The sequence below is a fragment of the Papilio xuthus genome, unplaced genomic scaffold (assembly GCF_000836235.2).
Source record: "Papilio xuthus unplaced genomic scaffold, Pxut_1.1 DF827777.1, whole genome shotgun sequence".
Taxonomy (NCBI): domain Eukaryota; kingdom Metazoa; phylum Arthropoda; class Insecta; order Lepidoptera; family Papilionidae; genus Papilio; species Papilio xuthus.
This window is the reverse complement of record NW_013530872.1, coordinates 7,079,879-7,105,265: the sequence shown is the minus strand read 5'-3', so window position 1 is coordinate 7,105,265 and position 25,387 is coordinate 7,079,879. Positions and strand designations below refer to the sequence as shown.

Genomic DNA, 25,387 nt, shown 5'->3' with positions numbered 1-25,387 from the left:
TTTATAGATGACTGCATCCAACATTCTAAAGTTCGTATTTACGTTGGTGACCTCAGAGCTTTAACGGATATTCCTATAATACTTTAGTGTGTTCTTTCCGAACCATATCAATATAAATTAAAACATAACAAACATTTCCTGTAACAATCGGAGGAAATAAAATCGCTTTGGTTAGCATTTGATGGCCGCGTATTGACATTGCTTGTGTCCTCTTGACCGATTAGTCAACCACGACAGATACTATAATTACATTTATTTTATTCCGATATCTTAAGATATCTTTTAATTTTTAATAAAAAAAATCTTACTAATACTATTCTTACAAGGAAGTAAATTAAACTGTCAACCTGCTATAAAAAGACATAGAACAAACAAATCGCCAAAATCAAAACAGTTCAGATTAGCAGTCAATGATTTAAAAAAAATGTCTCTTTAAAAACGAACTCAGGATAAACAGTTTAGTATTATCACTACAGTGGCGTCATCTAGCTCTTACTCAATATACTCACTATTATTGTAAACACGATGACATAACAATTACTACTTCTTATTGTCTCTAGTAATGGATATGTTAAAATCAAACTCAGTCTATGTATAGGCTCGACCTTAATGACGCTAGCCGCTTCGTCATTGCTGATCTCATTCAAACGATTAAAACGTACGCAGGAAAAGTTTCATCTGATAATGATTGCAACAGTCTAATAATAACGATACCAATAAAAATCAGTCGCGTTTATCACTTCTTGTAGGTATGGTTACACAATTTACGCAACTGTCATTCACGGGATTAGATTGTTGGTTAACTAATAGTTACTAAACTATTATTGCCTGATTAATGGTAACGAGTGTAGGCTATGGCTCATCTAATTTTAAGTGATTTCTTAGCTATGCTTTGTCATGGAAACAGAAGAACAAGCAAAGCAAAAGCGATCGTAAAGGAGAAGATAAATTCCACACAAAATGGTATAGGATCTATATTTGAATTCCATAGACTATTACTTCTGCCACCATTATTTAGTGAATGTAGATTAGCCGGGGGTTTCTGAGACCTGTCTGCACAAAACATATCGTCATCCCCGTCATTATCGTTGACAGAACAGAGATAACATATTTCAAACGGGAATTTTGGTCTCAGGAACCTACAATTAATGAACCAATACGCAGTTCCCTAGTAGTTTGTATCACTTGTAACTAATATAATAGATTACACGTGTTATAGTAGAAAATAATTACCACGTCAACAAGATCTTAATAAAGTGGTTGTATTAAGTACTTAAATATAAACACGTGTGAAGCTTGTTGTATAATATTTGTTATGATTACAAGAGCCAGATTAAACATAACTTGAAAACGTGACGTGCAAAATAACTATAATAAATAGATAAATTTAATTAAGATTAATTAACGTATTTAAAAACTTCAACAAAAATTTAAAGCCTTTAGATATAGACAGATTTCCGACAATGGTGTAACCATTAAAAATTAATTTAGATTGGGTTTTATTTATCAACACCATTGCGGCACGAACAGTTTACGTAATCAAGAAGCTTCAAAAGTCTATAAACGCAAAGGTTACGCGAAATACCGAGTTGTTAACGCACTAACATCAAATTAGATAATAACTTGGAAACATTTAACACGCAACAAGAAAAATTCCATCCGGTGAACTAAAGTAAAATATTCGCAATAATTGGTCATAATATTAAGAAAATTATTTTACACTTATGTCTATAATGAGTAATTAAATGTAAACAACACTATCACCTCACTTTGCAATTTTATTCTACTAGCTGTCGCCCGCGACTCCGTTCGCGCAATAAAAAAATAATATGTAGCATATGTTTTACATCTGTGCGAAATTTCATCAAGATCCGTCGAGCCGTTTCGGAGATATCTTCTAACAAACATCCATCCATCCATATAAACTTTCATATTAGTAAGATAAAAAGATCATATTAACTCTAGCTAAATCAGTTTAATGAACGGTATTTGATATAACGAATACTTGTGCAATTCGTCGTAATATCACCATGTGTAATAATTTTTATCACAATCAAATATATCTTCTAAAATAAATTACAGATAATAGAGTTATGTCATATTTTTACGTGTTCCACGGTATGTTCGCTATCAGCAAACGATCATGAACAATTTGACGCAACAGATTTCAACGGAACACGATAACACGTTACAAGATAGTAAACGACACCACACTTTATTAAGCAATATAAGGAACTCTAAATCACATCGATTGTAATTAAACTGATTGATTAATGCAATTACGATATGACTGAATTTGAAAAATCACGCTGACGCAGTGGTTCCAGGGTTACTAAGCCAAGATGACTAACTGTTAGTGCCCGAGACCAAAATCTCGGTATAAAACATATCGTTATCCCTGTCATTATCTTTGACAAAACATTGATAACAACTGGATTTTGATCCCAGAAATCCACGATAATTAATTGAAAACGTCAGCTTAGCAATAAGCAAGATGACAGTTATAAATTTAATTTGCTCTTGGAGTAATATCTCAACTACTTATTGCCGTCCGAAGCTTTAGAACTACGAGTAGAATACTTGGAAAATGTCAGCACTACTAATTCATGGAGACACCTCTGGGTGACGAAGGTAACGTATCTAAATTCATGAATTCGAAATGTTTTTCAAATAAAATTCACCACGAGTCTAGTTACTACAAACATCAAGTTATATAAAATTCATTCCTTATTCAACATCCTGCCCACAAAGGTGGCCGACAGAGTATATACAAAATTTTCCATACACAGCCAAACAGTCAGAATCCACTGGCACATAAATATACCCATATTTATTTTCGGGCCTCTTCTACCTTTTTAGCCAAAGAAGAATAAGGAAAATCGTTTCTATTTGAATCTTTAACAAATTATTTAAAATAATGCCATGTATAAACAAGGATTAGGGGAGTTGTGACGACAGTCAGATCTTAGCATATAATTGTTTGTCCAAGGTTATCATGATGATAGTGGTATTCTTACAACAATTATGGTAATAAAAATAATAATTATGTTTATTATTTTTCTGGTAGTATTGGTTATAACTTAGCACTTTAGTTTTTACACTATCCTATTTCTTGTGTACGAATTTGTAATGTTCATGCGTGGTAACAAAAACTGATTATATAGATATGGAATTTAGGCAAAATGCAGTACGTAAGTCTGGCTAGGCGTGTGGCAAGAATGTCCAAGGGTCTAAGATCACGGCCCAGTGACTGTCGAGTATGTTTAACCGTTTTAAGGAAAACTTTACAATGACTTTTAAACTATGAAGACATTATGTTTGAACAGATGTACTTTGTAAAAAAGTTTCAGACTACGTAATCTACAAAAATGTTGATTAGTTGGTATACATTTATGTTGTGCGAATACACCAATTAATTTTGTTTCCTAAAGTAATAATCCTTATCGTTCATTAGACCTTACGGTTTTGGTCTTCGCGATGAAGACAGCCAAAATAGTTTTTCATTATTAATTTTCTACCTACTTCCTTCCATACTAGTCAACCGCCCGGCGCCCTTCGTCCACGCGTTGACAGCGCGAGACGCTAGCGAATTACAGAGATAACCTTTGGATCTTATAACCAAATTTAAATTAATTCGATCAATTTACTTACTTGAAAACTATGGAAAATTTTAATCGGACAAGATAACATTTTAGGGGTTATTATTTGCGCAACACATTGGGATAAAGCTGTCCTTGCCATCATATATAGCAAAAGCGATAAGATGATACTAAATCAACCATAAGGTCATACACGATATTCGTCACTAAAAAGTAATATTTAACTTGTTAACAATGTTTAATTCTTATAGGAAATAGATGGACAACTTACATATTAACATATTTTAATAGGGAAGAAGTCTTCTTGTACAAAATCCTAAAATATTGTTTATTCACAATATCGATTTATTTATATAGGCATTCACTAACAATACGTAACCATTGTCCCAACCATCCTGTACAATAACAAAGATCTTTAAAAAGAATTCATTTGAAATTCCAATCTGCTTCCTGATGAATATGTAATCAGTCAAACATCGAATACCTATTATGATTGCTATACAATGTTCACAAAACTATTGTGTAAACGACAACAACTTAGGCACAAGGTGAAGTTTAAAGATAAGATAGTTAAAATTAACACATCGGCGTTATACTTTACGAGCGTCACGCGGCCATATACTCGTACAGACGTCAATATAATGGTTATAAGTCAAGTTTCCACTGCTGAAATATAAAAGCATATTTACGTCTCTATCATTCTCTTTGCGAAAACAGAAAAAGCAATAGTAGGTTTTTGTATGTGTTTCGGCAGTGGAAATTCATAGTAAACGTTGACATCGTATCGAAGGACACATATATGTCAAATCAATGTTACAACGCTTTGATAGCTGCCAAGTATTGGCGTCGGAAACCATTAAATATTTAAACAAATGTAATAATTAATTTATTGTATAAAAGAGCCGGTTTTAGACTATTTTAAATCGTTCTCCAAGGGCTTGAATGAATAATTAACATGAATAAATAAGCTAATTTGGGCAATTCATTTCGACATAAAAGTTCCTACTTTTATACAAAACAGTGAAGATGGGAGAAAAGTACAACTACGTCGTTTGTTTCTTAAGAGTGATAGGATTATTGTGATTAAGTCGAGATAAATCTACTAATTGCATGCAAACGCTACTCAGGCTTCAGATAACAAACGTAAGTATTAAAATAATTTTAGTTGTTTTCGTGCATTTTGTAAAACCTCGAAAATTAAATTCAGTTTCTTTTCATGTAAATGTGCAAATAAATTCATTTTTTTCCTTTTCGTATACGATATCCTTTTTCGTTCAGGGTGGTAACATTTGCAATTTAAAATATGTATTAATATACATTACGATAAAGTTGCGCGCGAAGCCAGTTTTTTCTTAACAAATTGCTAATTCGATATTAACATTGAGAGACAATATTTCATACAATACAGTATTGTATTTCGAAATATTATTATTAATACCAGGACTATAACGGTAACTATACACACGATTCTTTAGAAACTACCAAAGTATGTTTTATGGATAAAAATTCATATTTTATCACAGTACAAATAGCTATACCTCACTTCTCACCACACATTGGACTTACTTGTTATTACAGTCCCATATAAATCACTTTATAGTTGGACTATTATATTTCAAAGAACAAATCATTTTCTTTAAGTTATTAGAACGTAAATTATATTCATTGTGTTGTGATTTTAATTTTCGTGATCCGACTCACGGTCGGTTGGTAACAATAAAGTAGATGATAGCCTAACATGGTTTGCATTAAGTGTCTACAACGGGCGCACGTTATTTTGCGTGTCAGACAACTCGGTCATGATGTGCCGTCGTATAAATTAATGATCTATTGTCATATACAAACGACAAGATTATAAATGCTTAGCGTCAAGGAATTTACGTTCAACGAGAATGAATGTATAAGTTGTAGATTGCCAAACACATTTTATATACGAGCATACTACTTATAGCAAATACTCTAACCTTGGGTTACTAAGACCAAGATGCCCGTTTAAAAATTATTGTTATGTCTGTTTTGTCAAAGACAAAGACTGGGATGACGATATGTTTTATAGCTGAGCCGTCGCATAGGTAGCCCCTATTCTATAGTTTTTTTGCTCATTAGCCATAATTTGTCTGATAATATAAATTTAGCACGTAAGTTTGTCTTCATAAATTCACTTTAAAAGCGGAAGTGATTTCATGTTACAAATGAATTTATCACATCTAAACATACCGTGAGCATACTAAATAGAACGTATAAGGCTGACCCTAATACCAGAAATAAACGAACGATGTTACACCCGCCCTCAGTTGTATAAATACGGAACCATAACGCTGCCAACGACATTTGAATACCAAACACGCGACAGGGTCACGGTTTAAGTTGAGCAAATAGATTTTTTAAACAATGCTCTCTTCTCAACAGCTAAGTGGATGGTTTGTCTGCGTAAAAATTTAGTAGGACATCATAGATTCTAATTTCTCGAAAAGTTATTTATAAAACGTATGCCGGAAGATAAAGTTTTTTGATATCTGATATAAATCAATCTCTGTTATCATAAGCGTGTTATGACGTTCGATTTTCAACGGATGTGGAATCGATTTTTAACTGATGTGTCGATAATAAACGTCGTAAAAGAACTTAATTTTCAGATTAAATTTGGACAATTAAATAAATCGAGCAATCCTATCCAATATTTTACTTCTGACTACTATCAAAAATGCGAATATTCAGATGGATGGATGTATGTTTCTTTGAAAGTATTTTCAGAACGGCGGCATGGATCTCGCTGAAATTTCGCATAAATGTAGAACATAACATGAAAGGACACATGGGCTACTATTTAAGTCTTTTTTTAATTACGAGCAGACAGAGTCGTGTGCGACAGCTGGTTCTTCGTACAGCTTCTACGTATTAGTTCGTCTACAATTCTAGAACATATTCTCTAACAAACCGAATGTTTACATCGATCGATACAGTCGTGAGTGGTTGTTTATTTATAACTAATACTAAATATTACAACACACAAGGGTGTTTGCAGATAATGTCTACACGGTTCGCTACATTGAGGCGATGACGCGTAAACGGCCGTGACGGAGACGTCCTCGCCTCTGCCCGACCAGAACGCTTCTGGATTACGTTACTAACTAATCGATCATCCTACCAATCAAGCGGAATAAATAAAAAACGTAGATTCACTTATTTAACACTCCTTGTATAGAAGTTACACTATGTTATCAACACGTAAGTCTGTCTGTCTTACTAATCTTACTACTATTATAAATGCGAATGTTTAGATGTATGGATGAATGGAAGTTTGTTTGAAAGTATCGCCGGTACGGCTCAACGGGTCTTAATAAAATTTGCCACAGATGTAAAACATAGACACATAAGCTACTTATTAAGTGTTTTTTATATCCCCGGACGGAGTCGCGGGCGATAGCTAGCGCTAATATAAAACGTCTTAATTAGTCTGCAGTACATATAGCCACCGATAGGTTCGAGACTATTCTCCATTAGGTGATTAGGCCTTAGTCAACCATACTTTCTATTATGATATGCTTAAGGTATTCTTTAATCGTAATCTACATATGAAATTAGTACGGCACGTTACAATATCTAAACGTATGAGTCAGCCCTTATCGTCAGCAATATAGTAATTGTGTCTAAAAATAAATATGTAATAAAAACGTTTATCAAAATATTAAAAATTTCTGTTTTGTTGCTAAAAATGCCGTTTATCGTGCATTTAAAATCCGGTTATTCAAGGCAAATTTATCGTACGTTTTGACAGCTGTATATAAATAATTTCAAGATTAAATTGATGAAATACCTGCATACAAAGATAAATGGGATCGTATAGTATAGATAACAATGTTTATTTCAGTTCATAATTTAAAAGAAAGGAAAAAGTCGTAGATTACCAACAATGGGTATACATTGGACAAAGACCTAAAACCGTGAATCGACGATCCATCTGTGATGTTAAAACTTTTTTGGTCGTATCGATGATCTGATATATTTTTTCTAATATATTATAAAAATCTTTACAATTCAACAACAATTATTATCGTAGTAGCTGTAGCCCGCGACTCCTTCCGCGCGGATTAAAAAGAAACTTAATTTGTTCTTGTAGACTATGTCCTACACCTACGACAAATTTCAGCGTCATCCACATATCCGTTACGGAGATACTTTTTAACAAACGTCCATCCGAACATACAAATATTCTCATTAATAATATTAGTAAGATTCATTACTACACTGATGACATCTTACTCAAGTTTACATTTATTACAGACACACAATAACAATCTTTCACGATACCATTATTCTAATGTTTTGTTTGAAGTAAGCCTTACGTATGAATACTATACGTGTTTAGGTTTTACACACGTGGTGAGTTCATATATGATGCTTTAGCACGGTGTAGTACAAAACCACTGACTAATCTTCAAAAGTATATCAACAACTCGATAATCGTGACTATAATATTGACAGTTTTAGAATTACAACACGTTCAAACTGTTGGCAAATCGCTACGTTACATACCTTATATATGATTACACAATATAAAAAATCTTTTTCTCTAATAAATCAACCATTCAATCAATCATTAACTATTAAAACACAATTAACACAAACATAAATCAACGCAACAAGTTCTAGCGTAACTCGATATAAAATATACGGCGTTCTTTCGTTGACGAAGCGGAGAGGCGTGGCTCGTACGTATTAATTAATGTTTTGAATTAACGCGTGCCGGTTGTTTGAATCAATAAAGCAGTTGGAACAGGGTCGTAGACGCGGCGAGGTGAGCGACCGGCGTATTGGCGCGATTATTCCGGCTGCCGGCTTATCGCATACGTCACACTCGATACAACTGGACCGCGCGGAATGGCATGACCAAAGCGAAATTCTCGCGCGCAAACTTGTATCTATTTCTCTCAATGTTCAAACGCTATCAATACGCCTAGCACAAGAAGATATATGTAATAAAAAAAATGTAATAAAAAACTTATATGTGGTGGAAAAATGTTTCGTACACATCATCATAAGCTCTTTCTCTACCAGCAGTTATATGGTAGTACACTTTTGTTCGTACATTGCCAGTGCGTATTAGTGACTGTCGCCCGCTACTCCATCAGCGCGGATTTAAAAAAAAACTAATTAGTAGCCTATGTGTTCTTCCAGACTAAATGTATGCTACGTTTCATCGAGATACGTTCAGTTCGTTCTAGAGATACCTTCAAACAAACAATCATCCAACCATTCGCCTTTATAATATTAGTAAGATAAAAGAGGCTGTCATTTGTTTTTCCAATCTGCCTTGTACTAAAAACGAATGAACAGTTTTACAAGAATTACCTGTTTCTTCAGAAATACGAATGTTAAATAAATTATACTCACAAATAGCTATTCGATAAGCATCTTTTTAAATCGATGAGTAACGGTACGAAGCGTTTACATTCTCGTAGAGTTGGAAACATTTCGCAACAAAATGATTCATTGATATTTCTTAATTAAATAAGAAGATACTCGACTTCTGATCGAAACTGCCGTTATCACTGTAGACCAGTTCAATGACATATTTAGAAGTCAACATCATTAAGGATATCAAATGCAAATTTATATAGTCCGAGTATATTACTTTTTGACTCTATTTTTTTATAAGAGAGGGGGACAAAAGAGAGGCGGAATCACCGAAGTGATCAACGACACCCATGGACATCTGCATCACCGGAGGAAATGCAGATGTGTTGCGTTGAATGCATAAAATAAAATAAACGTCGACATTAGCTTAAAATTCTAATTCTGTAGTTGTCTGTGGGGTTGTGTTGTAAAAATCAAAACTGAACCAAATCAAATTTTCTTTCATTAACACAATAATATGGTTTATATATAAATATTTAACGCATCGCATTAAATACAGAATGCTTGTAGGTGATATATATTTGAAATATAAATGTTTATTAAGATTTTGACCGGCGGACCGCCAAATTACACATAACAGTGGCTTAGCGGAATACTATAACGGTTTAAAAAAGAGCCAGCATTAAATTGTCGTGAAACCATTAGTAAAATTATACTTTTAGTAATGCCTTCACGAGCATTTCTTATATTACTGTTAGATCACACACACATAGAAAAGTTTTAGTATTTTTATCTCTCAAAAAACTGATACAGATTTTTCCAAAACTAAAGAATAACTCAATGGTTTTAATGTCTTTTCTTAAAACAAAATTATACTATTACATATTTCGATTAGTCATCACTAAAGAAGCTAACAAGTTAAAACTCGCTTCGCACCCAGACTATGTGTCAGAGTACAAAAAAGATACGACGAATCGTACTAACGAAAAAATTATAACCGCTTAATAAAATTTAAATTAACAAAAACAATATTCATTTAATGCATTGTCACTTTACAGATTTCTTAGGGAATCTTTTATACTACGATCTGCTATTACATGATTGCCAAATCTACATAATATATGGAATTTTTATCAAGCATGATAAAACAATTTAAATGCTTGTTATAATCATAATAACAAAAACTACGCGCAATATTTGTAACGTATCGTAGTGACCTTGAACAATGTAAGTCATTAATATGCATACTATTGACAAATTATGTCACACGGACAAGGTTATTGCCTTTATCACTCAGATAATGAGTCTTTGGCAAAATCTACAAAAATAAAAAAATAAAAACTATTGAGACTGTAACGGATATAACTAATGTATCAGTTTTTTGATAGATTAATTAATTTGTTAGTAATTTCGCTGCGTTACAATTTAATAAAGCAAAACTCATTTCTTTAGAACCTACATAATTTTTACGTATCCTACGGTTGGTTTCTGAGACCACTGTTCTGTATAAAACATATCGTCATTCCTGTTCCATCTTCGACAAACCAGAGATAAAATCATATGTTTTAAACAGTGATTATGACTTCAGAAACCCAATGTTATTATTACAGTTTTATGCGTTAATAATTTCAAATAATAATTAGAACTAGTACCGATCTGCACAATAAAAATTCTATGAGACAATCTACTATCGAATATAAATAAAATACTGTTACGTTTTACATTATATAAGCCAAGATACTTTATAATTTACTTATTCAAGCAGAACACTAACCTCCTACAATTTAACTACAAACGGTATAAGTTAGCGTAACCGATTGTAACAATTGTAGCAGGTAAACTGTATTTGTTAAACCATAACAATCAAAGTTAGAAATCAATTTAAAAATATACAAAATATTTCATATTAAAATAGAACTTTAACATGACGATGATCTTTAAAAGTACTAAAATTAAAGTCTAATTTTACCGAAAAAAAAATTAATTTGAAAGAATTAACGCACAAAAATCAATGAATTTCTGTTCAATGTTTGTGTAATAAATTGTTAGTCACCCGCCACCATAGAATATTTCTAGTAACTTACCGTCACATGTTGCTGCCATGAATTTTCCGTTTGCTGAGAAATCCATATGAAGCACGTTGCCGGGGTGACCTTTGAGATTCTTCAGTAGCCAGGGATGTGTGAACTCCGATTTTCCCTTCCATTGAGCACGTTTCTTGCTTTTACTTGGCCGGCTCTCGACTTGCCTTGCTTCAGAGACGGCGTCGTCTACGTGAGCACCTGTAAAATAAAAAACAGAACAATAACAGTTTTATTAAAAGAATAATTTTTTATTCTATTGCTAAGTTGATGCTTAATCCAAGAAATAAAAGACATAATTATGTAATCTGCTTTGCAATCGTCTTTTCTGTCGTTTTTCTTTTAATTTTTTTATGAAAATATCAGTTGGCTAACATTTTAATGATTCTTAGACATTTTTATTGAAATAAGAATATCTGCAATAAGCAATGTGGGTAGGTATCAAAACGGATGTAGAGCAGATGAGATTAAATGCACGTGAATATGAATCACTAATATCGGTTTTTTACTAATGATTCACTGATTTATAAGAATATATTTTCGAAAGGAGCATACTTTTTTTATATTTTACGTATACGGACTTTTAAATTCAAAAATTATCAAGTATCATTGAATACATTTGAATTACTATAATATTTTATTACTTTACAATATAATTTAAAGTTATTTGTATTAAAAGTGTATAATTATTAACGTTAAATAGTTAATTGAATAAGCGAAAAGATGCCACTTTATTGCAATAGTATGTTTGTAATCACACATACTAATAAAATATTCCAAAGGAATTTTATGAAATACAATCAACACGATGCATATAAAATATCTTTAAACATTAAACAAAGAACATTAAAACAATTCTATTACACAGATTAATAAACAAGCAATATTTACTGTAAACACAATAAAGTAAATGCGCAAAAATCAAAACGTATGTAAGATAAGCGTGCGTATTGTCACGAAACAATAGTGTAACTATTGTTGAACAATATGTACAAACTATTATGTTTATTTTATTACCAACATATTGTACAATTCTGAAGCACTGTAAATTGTATGTGCCGTTAAATGTACTCAATTTGATCAAACAACGGTCATATTATTATTACACTACTGACCTAGTTAATATATTAAATTATAGAACTATTTGTTAAACCTGTGTTGGATTTCAACTCGGATTCTATGGAGCCTTTAAGGATAAAGTATACTTATTTATCAACAAAAAAGTACAAAATTTTTCCTGCACACACACACAAGACAATTCCTACCATTATTATTTTCATTTATCATGAAGAAAAATGAGAGGCAAAAATATAACATATACTACAGTCTGTCTACAGACATGCATTCACTAAAACAATTTATTTTACCGCAAACCACATATTGATATGATAACCGGATGGACATATCTATTTGGTCTGTGAGTGTTATTTCTAATCTTACTAATAGTATAACTGCAAATGTTTGGATGGTTGTTAGAATGTAACTCAAGAACAGCTGCATGGATTTTAGTGAAATTTGGTATTGATGTAAAATATAGTATGGAAGAACACATGTGGTGTTACTTATTAAGATTTTATTAATGCCGCCTGGACAGAGCCACAAGCTGCAGCCTGATATTTATAAATGAATAATTGATTCTTATAATACTCCTATAACCCATAGAAGAAGGCAGAGACCAAGGACCTCCATTTGGCTCAGTCCTGACTCATCACGCTTCTTTTACATTCATCTTTGTCTACATCAAATACATTTTTAAGAAACTATCATTTACATTTATTACAAATCATAATTTTTTATATACATCTAAAACAGAAAAAATTTAGGAGATTTTATATTTAATTGTAATAATGACCCATGAAATTTCAATAATTTTACTACAATTGATCCAAGTAAAATAGTCATGAAGTTATTCTATGTGTAAATAACTGAAACTTTATTATTTTTTAGCTTGATAGACATTTTAGCATTATTCACAAACAAAGCTAGTGGTATTCTATAAGCAATGAAATACAAAATGGAAGGTATATCTTAATAAAATAAGAATGATTGCAAAAGGAACTATCCCATCCCAAGGGTAGCAATAGAATTTTTAAGGTTGGTTTAATAGAACTAGTGCTTTACAAGTAGATAAGATTTTGATTTGTATATGCAAAGATTTTAAAAATATAAAATATAACAATGACAAAAAATTACATTTTCAGAATAATTTGTCAAGAAGAAACATTGCATGCGTAAATATTACACTCGGTTTTTCGTGTGTGATAAATTTTACAATGACCTTTTTTACCTTCAAAGCGTATTTATTTATCCAGCTGTGTTCCCACATAAATTTAACTTAGAAATAAAGAATGCATGACACACAGGTATATTTATATACAAATTATGACTAAATAGCATTTTTACTGTATAAAATTGTCATAACAAATAGTTCTAATATTATTCCTAATATTTTATTGAATTAATATTAAATTTCCAACTTTTATTTAATCAGCGGTCATTGTCATACACTGTACTACAGTGCTTTTTTCAAACACGAGGTTTTCGAAGTTCACAGAAAACATTGCACATGCACCAATTTTTTTTTATTCATGTACTTATTAAAAAAAATTGGTGAAAAATACACAAATTAAAATTTTGTGTTATTCTTAAAAGTCTATTTTTAAAAAGGAAACCTACCTGAATCGCTCTCTGTAGTTAGCGATGCATCTCTTTTCGTAGTGGAGAAGATGGCTTTATATACTAAGTGTAATATAAAACATAATAAGATCGTAAGCCCGCCGATGAGGAACATATTCAGATTTTGACCGGCTTTTATATCCTCCATTTTCACTCAAAAAGTCGTAAATACAATCGCCGATATTGTACTTATTTCACGATAGTCACGCGGCTTCAAATCACTAAACGCGCAACGAGGTAACGAAAAATTGAACTAAGCTGAGTTGCTGAGTGAATTATAGACCTAGTGAATGAGAGGATAAACTGTACCTGGCAATATGTTTGACAGTGATTTGCCGCGCAATTTAAATGTATGATGTGTTTCGTTTTACGCTAACTTTTTACTAAGGTAAATAAATGGAGGAATTGAGAAATCTTTAACTTAAAAGTTAACAATGGCCTTTATGCTGTTCTTAAAACTTATCTCACATTTTACGTTCGAAAAATAAAAAAAAAATATGTATTTCGAACAAATAAATCCAAAAAGTATAAAAATAAGTTACTGTTTATTATTATTAAATACTTTACTTTATAGCCGAATATGTTTTCAAAAAATTGAGAATGTGAGGTTTGTTTATTTTCATATATTTTATGACTGGCTGATTCTAATTACACGTTGTTTTCTATAAAGACGTCAAAAACGTTTGCCTTCCAATACGTCTAACTGTGCTATCAAACATTAAATTTTAAATTATTTAACAGAAAAATGTAATATTCAAAATTTTCAAACTTTTACACAATGCCACCTAACAGAAGCAAGTAAGATTTTTATGTCTTAATTAATATAACATAAAATATTAATTTGTAAGTTTGTTTAACTATCACTTTTCTCGATCGAGTAAATAACCTACATAATACGTGAACATGTGGATATTGTAATGTAGCAAGTTTTGTTAACATTATTTATAACTTTTCCCCTATTTTGGAGTAATCTTAATCAGGTTTTGTTGGGTACAAATTATTTTATTTTTATTATCTGTATTCTTTTTGTTTCTTTTCGTTGACATAAAATCTTTCTGTTGTTATCTGTGACGCGTTGAAAGATAGAGATAGAATGATTGATCAACACGTGAAACGGTAAAATATAAATGTCATATGTGAGACAAGGATGATTATACTCTGTTATTTCATATTTAAAATTTCTAGAAATCTATAGAACATCAGAACGACGACATTCATTCATTTTAATCATTGACAAGATATTGTGATCTTGACAATTCGTATTGAAGCTTACTGTGAAACGCTTCCATTGCGATAGTTTTTATTTCAATTTATACTCGAATTTATTAACAAAATGCCACGAAGAGGACGTTCAGCAAGTCCGCCACCAGCTCCACAGCGGCGGTAAGATAAATATCTTAATTCTGAAATGTGTTGAAAAAATCAAACGACATCGGTGATAACCTAACTTTACCTTAATTTTTCAGAGCTGCGCCACCACCGAGCAATGTGCCCGCTCATGCACCTCCATCAAGCCCGGGACCTGTCCATGCTCAACCTCAACAGCCTTCATTATTTGGTCAGATGGCCGCAACCGCTGGTGGTGTCGCCGTAGGATCAGCGGTGGTATGTACAAGAAATTACGTAACGTAAATATTAGACCTGTAAATATTCCTTTTTTGTTCATAAATTTATATTACGCAACTTTTCTAGTAAATTTCTAATACATTTAATCAAATTTCTCGAGTCTAATTGGCTTAAGGCCAAGTTTTTGTCCTATGTTATTATGACGCTAGAAGTAAATAAATTTGCGTAATATTTATGTCACTTCAATATTGTTTTATGCTAATTGCATTTGTAATCGATGAATAATTATGTGTAGGATGTTTTTTGTCTTTTAGTTTCATGTCTTAAAGAAAAACAAGTACAAAATTTTGGCTTTTTTCTCTTCCAATTAATTTTAAGTGAGTGCCTTGCCGGACTTAATGTACTTTGAGATCAATTTGGCCACAACATTTTATAACTTTTGACGTAGAGCATCAATAGATCTAAAGTCCAGACAAACAACAATATTTTCAAATTGATATGCTTTAGCTATTATATTTTATCATTCTAGCTTATCTTTTTTTGGGCTCTAAACAAAATATTCAGCTAACATTTATTACTTCTTTGTACACCTTATATAATATAAGCATGACTGATTTTTTTAATATGACATTATTACTGTACTGTAGTGGTTTACCTATTAACAGCCGAAAGCAATATTCAATCCTGGAGATTGACCGAAAATCAATCATTTAGTTTGCAACAAAGTTCAACAATTATTTGATTGCCTTCTAAAGTAAAATGAATCATGCAAACAAGATCCTTACCTTTTCCTAATATTACCAATGTCTGATATTACTAAACATGTTTGTTACAGGGACATATGGCTGGTAGTGCTCTGACTGGGATGTTCAGTGGTGGCAGCAGTGAGCCAGCACCACAGCAGCAGGCACCAGCAGCCCAGCCTGTGTACAACCAGGCCCAGCCTCCGCAGGGACCCTGCGCTTGGGAGATCAAACAGTTTATTGAGTGCGCCCAACAACAGCATGACCTGTCACTCTGTGAGGGATTCAATGAAGCTCTCCGCCAGTGCAAAATCAACAACCACATCTAATTCGTTAGATTCCTAGAAGGCCCAACTAATTAAAATTATTCTATTCATATTTCTTTCGGCAAAAGGTTAAAAATGCTGTGTTTTATTAAATTGTTACTATACTAGACAAATTATGGGGCACCTTCTTTAATTTATAGTGAAAAAGGGACAATACAAGTTAAATAGTAGTAAATTGTTAGTGACTTTATTTTATTAAATATATTAATATTTTATTTAAGACATTATTGTGATGTAGATTTTTAATTTCACTTGATCAATTATGTTGTAAATTTGTAGAAAGTTAAATACAATCCATAAACCAAACCAAATTCGTATTTTATTTTTCCTTAACCTTTAAAAACTTTTTTCTCAAAAATCCGCAACAAACACTTATTTCAGAAGTTTTTAATTCTGTGAAAGAGAATGATTTGTGCTATTACTATTCTTGTGTATGTATGATACAGGAGCCGTTACTCGCGGTCGCAAACGCGTGCGCCTGCGCACCCGCCGCAGATCGTGGTGACTCCGATGCCGCGCCGCTCCGTATTTCGGGACGCGGCCGCCATTGCGGGAGGCGTTACTGTCGGCACCGCTGTGGTATGGCAAAATACTTCTACTGTATAAAAAGTTTTTCTTCTATTCTGTATAGAGTCAGAGCTTCAATAGATGTTAGTCGTCTCTGCCTAAATTATCAATATTTAAGTGGTCCATCCATCTCTTCCTAGGCCGTTCCCTTTACACATTCATGTTTAAAATTTTGTATCGGTTTTAATGCTCCCTTAACCCGCTCATACCATGATATCTTAGCAAGTGTAATATGTATTTTTGAAATAATTTGACTATGTTTTAGGGTCATGTAGCAGGTGAGGCAATAACGAGCCTGTTCAGTGGTCCGCGGCGGCACGAGGTGGCGGAGGCGCTGCCGCGCGGCTACCAGCCCGGCGCAGAGCCCAGTGGGCCATGCGCCTACGAGATCGCACAGTTCCTGCACTGCGCCACCAACAGTGCCGAGCTCACAGAGTGCGCCGCATTCAACGAAGCACTCAGGGAGTGCAAGAGACGAAATAGTAAATTAATCTTTAGATGTTAAAAAAGAGCCAGAAGCTGTTGCATAAATAGGCCGAATCATGGTCAGCCAGTGAAAAAAATAGGACTAAAATATTTCTTCAAATGTTCCTAACGTATCCCTGAACTCTACGACTAATTTTAAATACAATTAAGATTTTATCATAGTATATTCCTTTGTTTCAGATATACCGTAATCTCCTGGTTTGACAGTATGAAACGAGACCCTCAAATATAAAAACAGAAAAAAATTACATAGCAAATAGTAACAAAATTTATGAATAAATACAATACAGTAAAACGTAACTAGTTTTATTTATGTTTACTTATTTAAAACATATAGGCCTAAATTAGTAGTTCAATAAAACTCATGGAATACAGGTGTATTTATAAACTTAATTTATTTACACCATAATACATACACATTGTGACGTTTCTTCCTTATAATCAAAAATTAAATTTCGAGATTGGTGATAAGCTGTTAGAATTAAACATTCGAGACATATTCGGATTTTTAGAAATGTTCAAAACACTGAGCTCTATACAGGACAGGCTATAAACCGTGGTATTTTGTGCTCATTTGAATTCAGCCATTTTGGCGCTGTCGGTTGTGGTGGTGAGGATTGGAACTAATAATTGAACTGTCAGGAACTTCAACAGGCGCGTTTATGACGGGACGAAGAAAAAGCTGTATATTCCTAGTGTAATGACCTATCCAATTATAAAGATCAGTGGATTGAAAAAATAAAAATATGGGATGCAAATATTTTATATCAGATTTTTTGCTTTACTATAAATATTAATTTTGGCACGACGACATAACAAGCCAGATTCCAATTAGTTCAAATTAATTAAAAAAACAATTCATTCAGAATAAATATACGACCGAGAAAAGACATTTCTTTGGATTAAACAATATATTTTCATCAAGTACTGACCACGAACATTGTAACAAACAACGAATCATAAAATTCATAAAACATGGAACAAATTTTGTAATATGATAGAAACTAGAAACCATTTTCAACATCGGTTAAAATGACATGGCGACCAAAACTGTTGCTTCCGGTTGAACGCCTAAAACAATATTGATTAAAACTACCACTTCATGTTTCAATGTTTTCTGTCCATTGATGTCGTTTTAACAGGTATATACTACGATTTTTTTAATAAGTTGCCAATTTGAGCTAAATTAAACTTGTAACCAGAGATATTAAAACTTATATATTGGACGAAAACCTATCAAAATTGTGACTGGAAACATTAAAATCCATTTTGTGACAAAACTTGCTATTCAGACGTTATTAATAAAAATATTAATAAACTTAATAATATCTTTATATTATTTACAAATAAAAATGCATTTCAAATGAAATTCGGTGTAAATATTTACGGGTTCGTTTTGTAATAAATCGAAAAGTTTGTTCGATCGAGATGTCGTTTATTCGTCTTATTACAATTCAACTAATAATACATTTCAACGCTTACGCTAAATCAGTCTAATTCTTAAAGCGACAACATGTCTAAGAATAAAGCTTAAACGAATGCCGTAAATCGTACACTGGGAATTTCAATATCAAAATAAGGCCACTAATATTTCAAAGGTTAAAAACCATTTAACCTGCTCTCAAATAAAATATACAAATATAATTAAATTAAACAATTTACAATGAACATTTAAACAATTGTCTATACATAATTAATCTATGTTAATATGGCGGTTCATTAACAATAACAAACTCGTAATAATGATAAAAAAATTACATTACAATGATTGTAAATTTCATTTTTTTAAAGAACAATTTGCAAATATGCAAATAAGTAACTTTCAAAAAATGCAACAAATGCTATGCAGATACAATAGTACAATCAGTAAGAAATATATATTAACTTCCTAAATATTTTATATATGGACGATATTCTGTTACATATACGAAGAAAAATAAATTCGTGTATTGGATTCTGGTTTTATTTCATTTACAATTTCTTTTTGCATATAATTTTGTCTATTCCGAAGCTAACATACTTCACTTCAATAACTGTTCATTTAATAACATTTCAATATAATTAAACACAAAAATAATGCACCTGTTTGTAAATATGTATAATAATAGCGTTTGTAGAAGGCCGTCTGTGTAATGAAGCACAACATCGAATAATTTAAAGCTTATCACATTACTTACACTGAGTGTAAATTTTTTAATTTTACATAAATACTCTTCATTATACGCAAGGCGGCCACGGACAAGTAATTATAATCGATTAGCACAATAACATAAATCAATTCTTACACTACAACGATGGAATTTATACAATATTATACATTTTATTTACAACATATGACACACTATTTGCATCAATTGCCGATAAAAAGCTATAGTATAAGATATTGGAGACGGTACATGAATGAGGTCACAAGCGCATCTCCCACAGTATGAGGTGTGCGTCTTTGGGGTTGGGGTCCGCGGCGGGTGCGGGGCGCTCCGCGGCGTCCGCGGTCTGCCGCCAGTCCACGTACCCGCGCCCGCCCGCCACCGTCACCACGGACCGCCGCGCACCACACCCCATCACGTAGTCCGCGCCCCGCAAGCTTCGCCCTCCGCTCCGCTCGCCGCTCCCCTCGCGCTTGCCGTTCGTCCTCACCTCCACTGCGTTGGCTGAATCACTCCGGGAGATGGAGCGCTCCGAGGTGGACGATTTACTCGACGAGGAGTCCGGCGTGGACGCTGCGAGGGGCGCCAGGTTGGCCGCGCCCGACGCTCCCGAGCTGGTTCGCGAAACTCCGCGCAACGCCATCGACTCTTCGCTGCCGGACGACGTGCACAGACTGGAGGCTCTTGAGTCTACCGACCAGCTGGACAGGTCCAGACTCCGGGGGCGGCCCGCGCGCATGCGCAGCCGCCGATCCAGCGTGCTCACGCGAAAGGGTATCGCCGCCAGCTCGGGGTCGCTTCTCCGCAGCGCCTCGCCGCCCGAACCGTTCACGTCGGCGTCACCCACGCAGTCTTTCACAAACATCAGGTCCCCGAAGAGACCGTAGACGTCGCAAGCGTTCAGGTTGGCGCACTTGGGCAGCGTTTTGCTGAGGCGCACGTCGCCAGGCTTCTTGCGGCGCACGACGGCGGACTGCACCCGCTGGGGGCGGTACGGGCTGGATTCCTCCGATATCCTCCTTTCTAATTTAGGTTTGTCCAAATCCTTAGCCTCCTCCTCCTTGAACTCCTGGAGGGTTGTGTCCGCTAACGCACGAGCGTTTGAAAGATTCCGGCGGACCACGTTGACGTCCATCTCTCGGTTTTCGGGCAGGAGAGAGAGGAGGAAAGTGACGGGCCCGGCGTGCGCGTGATACGACACTGCGATGTGGCCGCCTATCAGAGGGAGACCCTCCAGCTTGGGCAGGGGTACGGTGACGCTGACGCCGGCCGTCGTGCCCACCCACAGCAAGCCCTGGCTCGCGAGCAGAGCGGACACGTAGGCCGGCTTGCTGCCCTCCCGAGCTCCGATAGTCTTCGCTACGTCAGCGGCGATATCAATATTTTGCAGATGCTCGAACGTCTCGGCGTGGTAGAGGCTAACGTATGTGGAATCGGAGAAGGCCGTCCACAGACCGACGCCGGAATGAGCCAAGTACTTGACCGATCTATCGCCTTCTCCTTTCAGTTCGAGGATGCGCATTATCTCGGCGGTGAGCGCGTTGATGGCGAAGACGCGTCGGGCGCAGGTGGCGTAGACGATACCGTCGACGGGCAGGACGCAGTGGACGGGCTGGTCGCCGAGCTCGATGGCGAGCGGCTCGTGCAGGGCCCAGGAATCGTCTGCGGCGCGCCGGTACACGGCGAGCCGGCCATTGGCAAGGCCGACGAACATGGCGTCGCAGTGGTAGCGCACCTGCGTCACGCCGGCCACCGTCTGCACCTCCGTCAGCTTCTCCTGCTTCTCTGGCTCCACGCCGGAGAAGATGATGATCTTCTTGTCCTCGGTGCCGAGCCATACCGTGTCGCCGCACAGCGTTGTCACTTGTCGTACGCCTTTCGCATACTCCATTGAAGTAACCTGTAAATACCAAATACAGTGTAAATATTCATCCGGGAAACAGATTACTCATCATTAAAAATGTCGATCACTATTTGATTTTAGAAATCGTGACAATGCGATGTTTACCTGTGTGTCGGGCAGGTGCAGCGTGGCGAGGGTCTTGAGGCTGGCGGCGCGCTGTGCCAGCACGGCCACGTGGCTGTGCTGAGCGCCGCCCGCACACACCCATAGCAGAGAGCGCGCGCGTCGAGACGCCGCCCCGCCCCCTGCGCGCGTCCCACCCCCGCCTCCAGCCCCGCCCACACCACCACCGCCGCTCACGTAGAAACAACCGCAACGCACCTGGAGTACAACGTATTAAATGATCCTTTTGAATATATTTTAATTAGCTTCACCTTGCGAGTAATTATTTATTATTATTGAATAGTCTCTAAGGAAGAACAAAGTGGTTAAGATGTACCTCAGTGAGTTGTTTGGAGGAGTATACGGGCGTGGTAGCGACATAGAGGGGCACACTATGGTGCGGTACGGGATGGGGCAGACGCCAGGCGGGCGAGTTGGCGGCGGCCTGTGCCAGCTGGGCCAGGCGCAGCTCGGTAGCCCACGCTAGCCGCGCGCCGGGCTCGCGCGCACGGAAAGTCAGCGGCTCCTCGCGCCCACGGATAGTCAGTTGTAAACAGCACGAGTCCACCCAAGCCATCTCGTCGTCTTTTTTCTGTGGAAACAATAATTAATCATTAATTAAATTACTTCGACAAAAAAAGCTAGCTCGTTTATATACGTTGCATTTTGTTTGTGTATTATGTTTTATGTAAGTTTCCAAATCTTTAACAACTGTTGGTATAATGTTTTTCAGATATCTTGGTGGCTCGACAATATTTTAGATATTTCGGGATGATATGGAGGGAGGGCACTGCCAGCGCGCCGATGACCCCAACATCCCCCAAGTTGGGCTCGTGAGATATATATAAAATAATATCTGAACATCTATTTAAGTTAAGTTAAAGTAAAAAAATTGGACGTGCGATATGGTTAATGTATACCTGTATACTCTTTTGTATATTCTGCAGCAGTGCTCGGAACATGTCAGGCGCTAGTTCAGGGTATGGCGAGTGCAGGGAGGCGGCGAGGTCTGCCATACGCGACACCGCCTCGTAGTCGTGCATCAGAGCAGACATCTCGTTGCACAACGAGTCACCGGTGGAGGTCGAGGTGTTGCCCACACCGTTGCTAGAGTTAGAACGCAAGCTGCCGCTGCGGTTCATACCTAGAAATATAATTATAGATAGGTTTATTTTTTATGTATAATGCAAATGAGTTAGAAATCAAGTTATATTCCAAAATATTATAGATATAAATTGTTATAAAGAAGTAATATGCATAAGAGGGCAAAGACGCACTTGTACATACGCCATTGTTAATAAATCGTTGGCTTCTTAAACCAAAATCCCTCAATATACTATTATATTATCTATGTTTCGTCAAAAACGACGTATTGATGATGTTGACGGTATGTTTTATACAGTGGTTTAAGTCTCAGAAACCAACGATAAGTGTAGAATACTCTCTAGTAAAATTGCTATTCGATTTACGCAGGCGCTAATATTATTTTTTGAAACAGTGTAGATATTTTTTAATAGCTGTAATCAGTGTTATTAATTTATTTGTTAACAACTCATTTGTATACTGACCCTGCGCTAGTACCCTGCTGAGTGTGGGCGAGGTGCCAGTGTCGAGGACATCAACGTCGTGTACAGGGTGTGCCCACTTGAGGCCCAGGCGCTCCGCGTCCCCGCCCGCGCCCACAGACACGCACACCACCAAATCGTTCAGGAGCAACAGTCGACGCGGCTTGCACTTCGTTAAAGCTCCAGATTGATTGAACTCCTGAACAATACAAAACACATTTTTAAATTTAATAAACTTCGTAGATTTAGGTTTTGATTGAGGTAATAATAACAGTTACCGTAGGTTTCTGAGATCAAAGTCTTTGTATAAAAATTTCCCTTCCTGTAATTGATAAAACAGAGATAACAATGATTTAAATGTATATTTTGGACTCAGACTCCCACGGTTAATCGTTGTACAAGATTTGAATTATTTTTTGGTAGAATGTTATTAATTTAGACTCATATTTGTTATGTTTAATGAGTAAATGACCTTAACTCTCATTTGATTTTACTTTCAGTATAACTCAAAAGTTTTCAATCACCAAACTAAGATTCAAAAGCCGAATTTTCTCGAATGTGTTTTTGCTTAGATCAGTTAACATAAGCAAGTGAAAGTGTTAACTCACAAGTTGGAGCAGGTCGTCCTGTCGCAGCAGATGCCTGCGGTCAGCGCGCGAGGCGAGCAGACGCGCGGCTCCGAAGCGCGCGGTGCCGCCCGCCCCGCCCGCGCCCGCAACACCGCCGCGGGTCAGACGACGCAACGCCGCGCGGAAAGCCTAAACAATATTACACATTTCTTAATCAATACTGTTAGGATGAAAATACGACGCTGTGCCGGTGTACTGGAGCAACACCAGCCTTACTAAAATGTCGACGTTTATGTCCCCTCATTAATCATTCAAAATTGGATTGTTTGTATGTAGTATAGAAAAAAACATATTTCGTTTCTGGCGTTAGGGCGATTTTGACGGACAGCTGACATTAGCAATTTTCTTTTAAATTTTGAATTATGGAAATACATAATTCAATTCACTTGCTACGATTTTGAAAGCTAAGTGTTGTTAATGTAGTGTCATTTTAAATTAATTCTAATAAATTCAATTGTATGCAAAATAAAATTAAAATTACTTAGCAATTCGAATTTCTAAAACAATATGTCAATACAGTTTATGCTAATAAGAAAATATTTAAAAATAAAAAAATATGAAATTGAAAGTTCGACCAAATGCTGGACACAAAAAATATTAGAAAACGCACCTTTTTAATAATTAAAACATTATATTAATATATTTACGATGCAAACAAAATACACCAATAAGAAGTAAGTTGTATTGCAAAAAACCAGTACTAAATTAAAGGACTACTGAGAAAACTAAAGACGCTTTTGTGCGTATTTTAAGAGGCGATTTCGTTGTTATCGAATGTTGTCGCTTACCTGAGTCCTTTCTGCGTCCCTTTTCCTCTCGTTCAAGGCCTCAGCGAGGGCCTCTAGTCGCGTCAGGGCTCTCTGCAGCGCCACTCTGTCGGCGTGGCCGGGCGGCGTGTGCTTCAACAGGTCCTGCGGAGTGATTAATGTTACTTCACTTCTTTTGTTCCCTTTTAATTTGTAAATAATTAGTTGGGACGTATAAAATACGGTGTAAATTCAAGCGAAATGTTTTACAGTGTTTCGTAAATTAATGTATCTCGTTTAGCTTTAATGTTCTTGGAACGGTTAAGAATTTAAATGGACAGAAATAGAACAAGAAACTACACAATAAAACTTTTTTTTAAACTTTTATAAGGGTATATGTTTACCCTTTTTTGTTAAATAATATTATATACATATAGGCAATAAAGATAGGATATACCTATTCAGAACAAACATAGCATATGTAATAATATTTTTTTTTATATTATAAGATGATAAACTGTCACGTGAATCGACAGAGGAAGAGACGCAAATAGAACATTTTCCGTTCTTATGCATCCCCTCAAATATCAAACATAAATGTAAAGAAGTGTAACCTGTAAAAACATGATGAACTGAGGAAACCGCTGCACCGGCTTCACCATCAGTCCGAAGAAGGAGAGCCGATCGTGAGCACTGATCTGCTTCACTTTGAAGAAGTCAGCCAGCGCTGATTTGCGCTTCGATTCCATCTTCGCCAACTCCATGGCGACGGAGAAGTTGTTGATGAAGTCAGAGTACACGTCCAGCACCACCGCCTTCGAGAATGCATTAAGGAAGACCTCGCCTGTAAAATAATATTTTCCCAGTGAATAAGCAAGCAATAAATTTCGTCC

General features: G+C 35.7%; 3 protein-coding genes across 9 annotated transcripts in view; 1 reads left to right on the top strand and 2 right to left on the bottom strand.

The window, feature by feature from the left end:
• The window catches only part of LOC106115794 (transducin beta-like protein 2), a 64,224-nt gene extending 50,205 nt beyond the window's left edge, over positions 1-14,019 (bottom strand). For both annotated transcript variants that reach the window (XM_013309333.1, XM_013309332.1), the window contains exons 1-2: positions 13,715-14,019; positions 11,042-11,239 (exon numbers count right to left, since the gene is read on the bottom strand). In XM_013309333.1, coding sequence (XP_013164787.1) covers positions 11,042-11,239; positions 13,715-13,862 — 346 coding nt within the window. In that variant the 5' untranslated portion in view covers positions 13,863-14,019. The remainder of the gene's footprint in view (positions 1-11,041; positions 11,240-13,714) is intronic.
• Positions 14,020-14,374: 355 nt separating this feature from the next.
• On the top strand, positions 14,375-17,689 carry Chchd2 (Coiled-coil-helix-coiled-coil-helix domain containing 2). 2 transcript variants are annotated; one of them, XM_013309758.1, is made up of 4 exons: positions 14,375-14,512; positions 16,796-16,928; positions 17,182-17,398; positions 17,583-17,689. In XM_013309758.1, the coding sequence occupies exons 1-4, from the start codon at positions 14,493-14,495 to the stop codon at positions 17,591-17,593; spliced, it is 381 nt and encodes a 126-aa protein (XP_013165212.1). In that variant the 5' UTR covers positions 14,375-14,492; the 3' UTR covers positions 17,594-17,689. The 2 variants fall into 2 exon arrangements, with proteins under 2 accessions (XP_013165212.1, XP_013165210.1); XM_013309756.1 differs by lacking the exons at positions 16,796-16,928; positions 17,182-17,398; positions 17,583-17,689 and adding exons at positions 14,900-15,097; positions 15,181-15,319; positions 16,116-16,655 and having other exon boundaries at positions 14,421-14,512.
• Positions 17,690-17,772: 83 nt separating this feature from the next.
• Positions 17,773-25,387, bottom strand: part of LOC106115892 (rho guanine nucleotide exchange factor 10-like protein) — a 38,670-nt gene continuing 31,055 nt past the window's right edge. For all 5 annotated transcript variants that reach the window (XM_013309525.1, XM_013309523.1, XM_013309524.1 and 2 more), the window contains 8 exons: positions 25,109-25,338; positions 24,537-24,659; positions 23,728-23,877; positions 23,123-23,318; positions 22,475-22,698; positions 21,892-22,146; positions 21,558-21,773; positions 17,773-21,449 (listed from right to left, as the gene is read on the bottom strand). In XM_013309525.1, the coding sequence (XP_013164979.1) occupies positions 19,809-21,449; positions 21,558-21,773; positions 21,892-22,146; positions 22,475-22,698; positions 23,123-23,318; positions 23,728-23,877; positions 24,537-24,659; positions 25,109-25,338 (3,035 nt within the window). In that variant the 3' untranslated portion in view covers positions 17,773-19,808. The remainder of the gene's footprint in view (positions 21,450-21,557; positions 21,774-21,891; positions 22,147-22,474; positions 22,699-23,122; positions 23,319-23,727; positions 23,878-24,536; positions 24,660-25,108; positions 25,339-25,387) is intronic.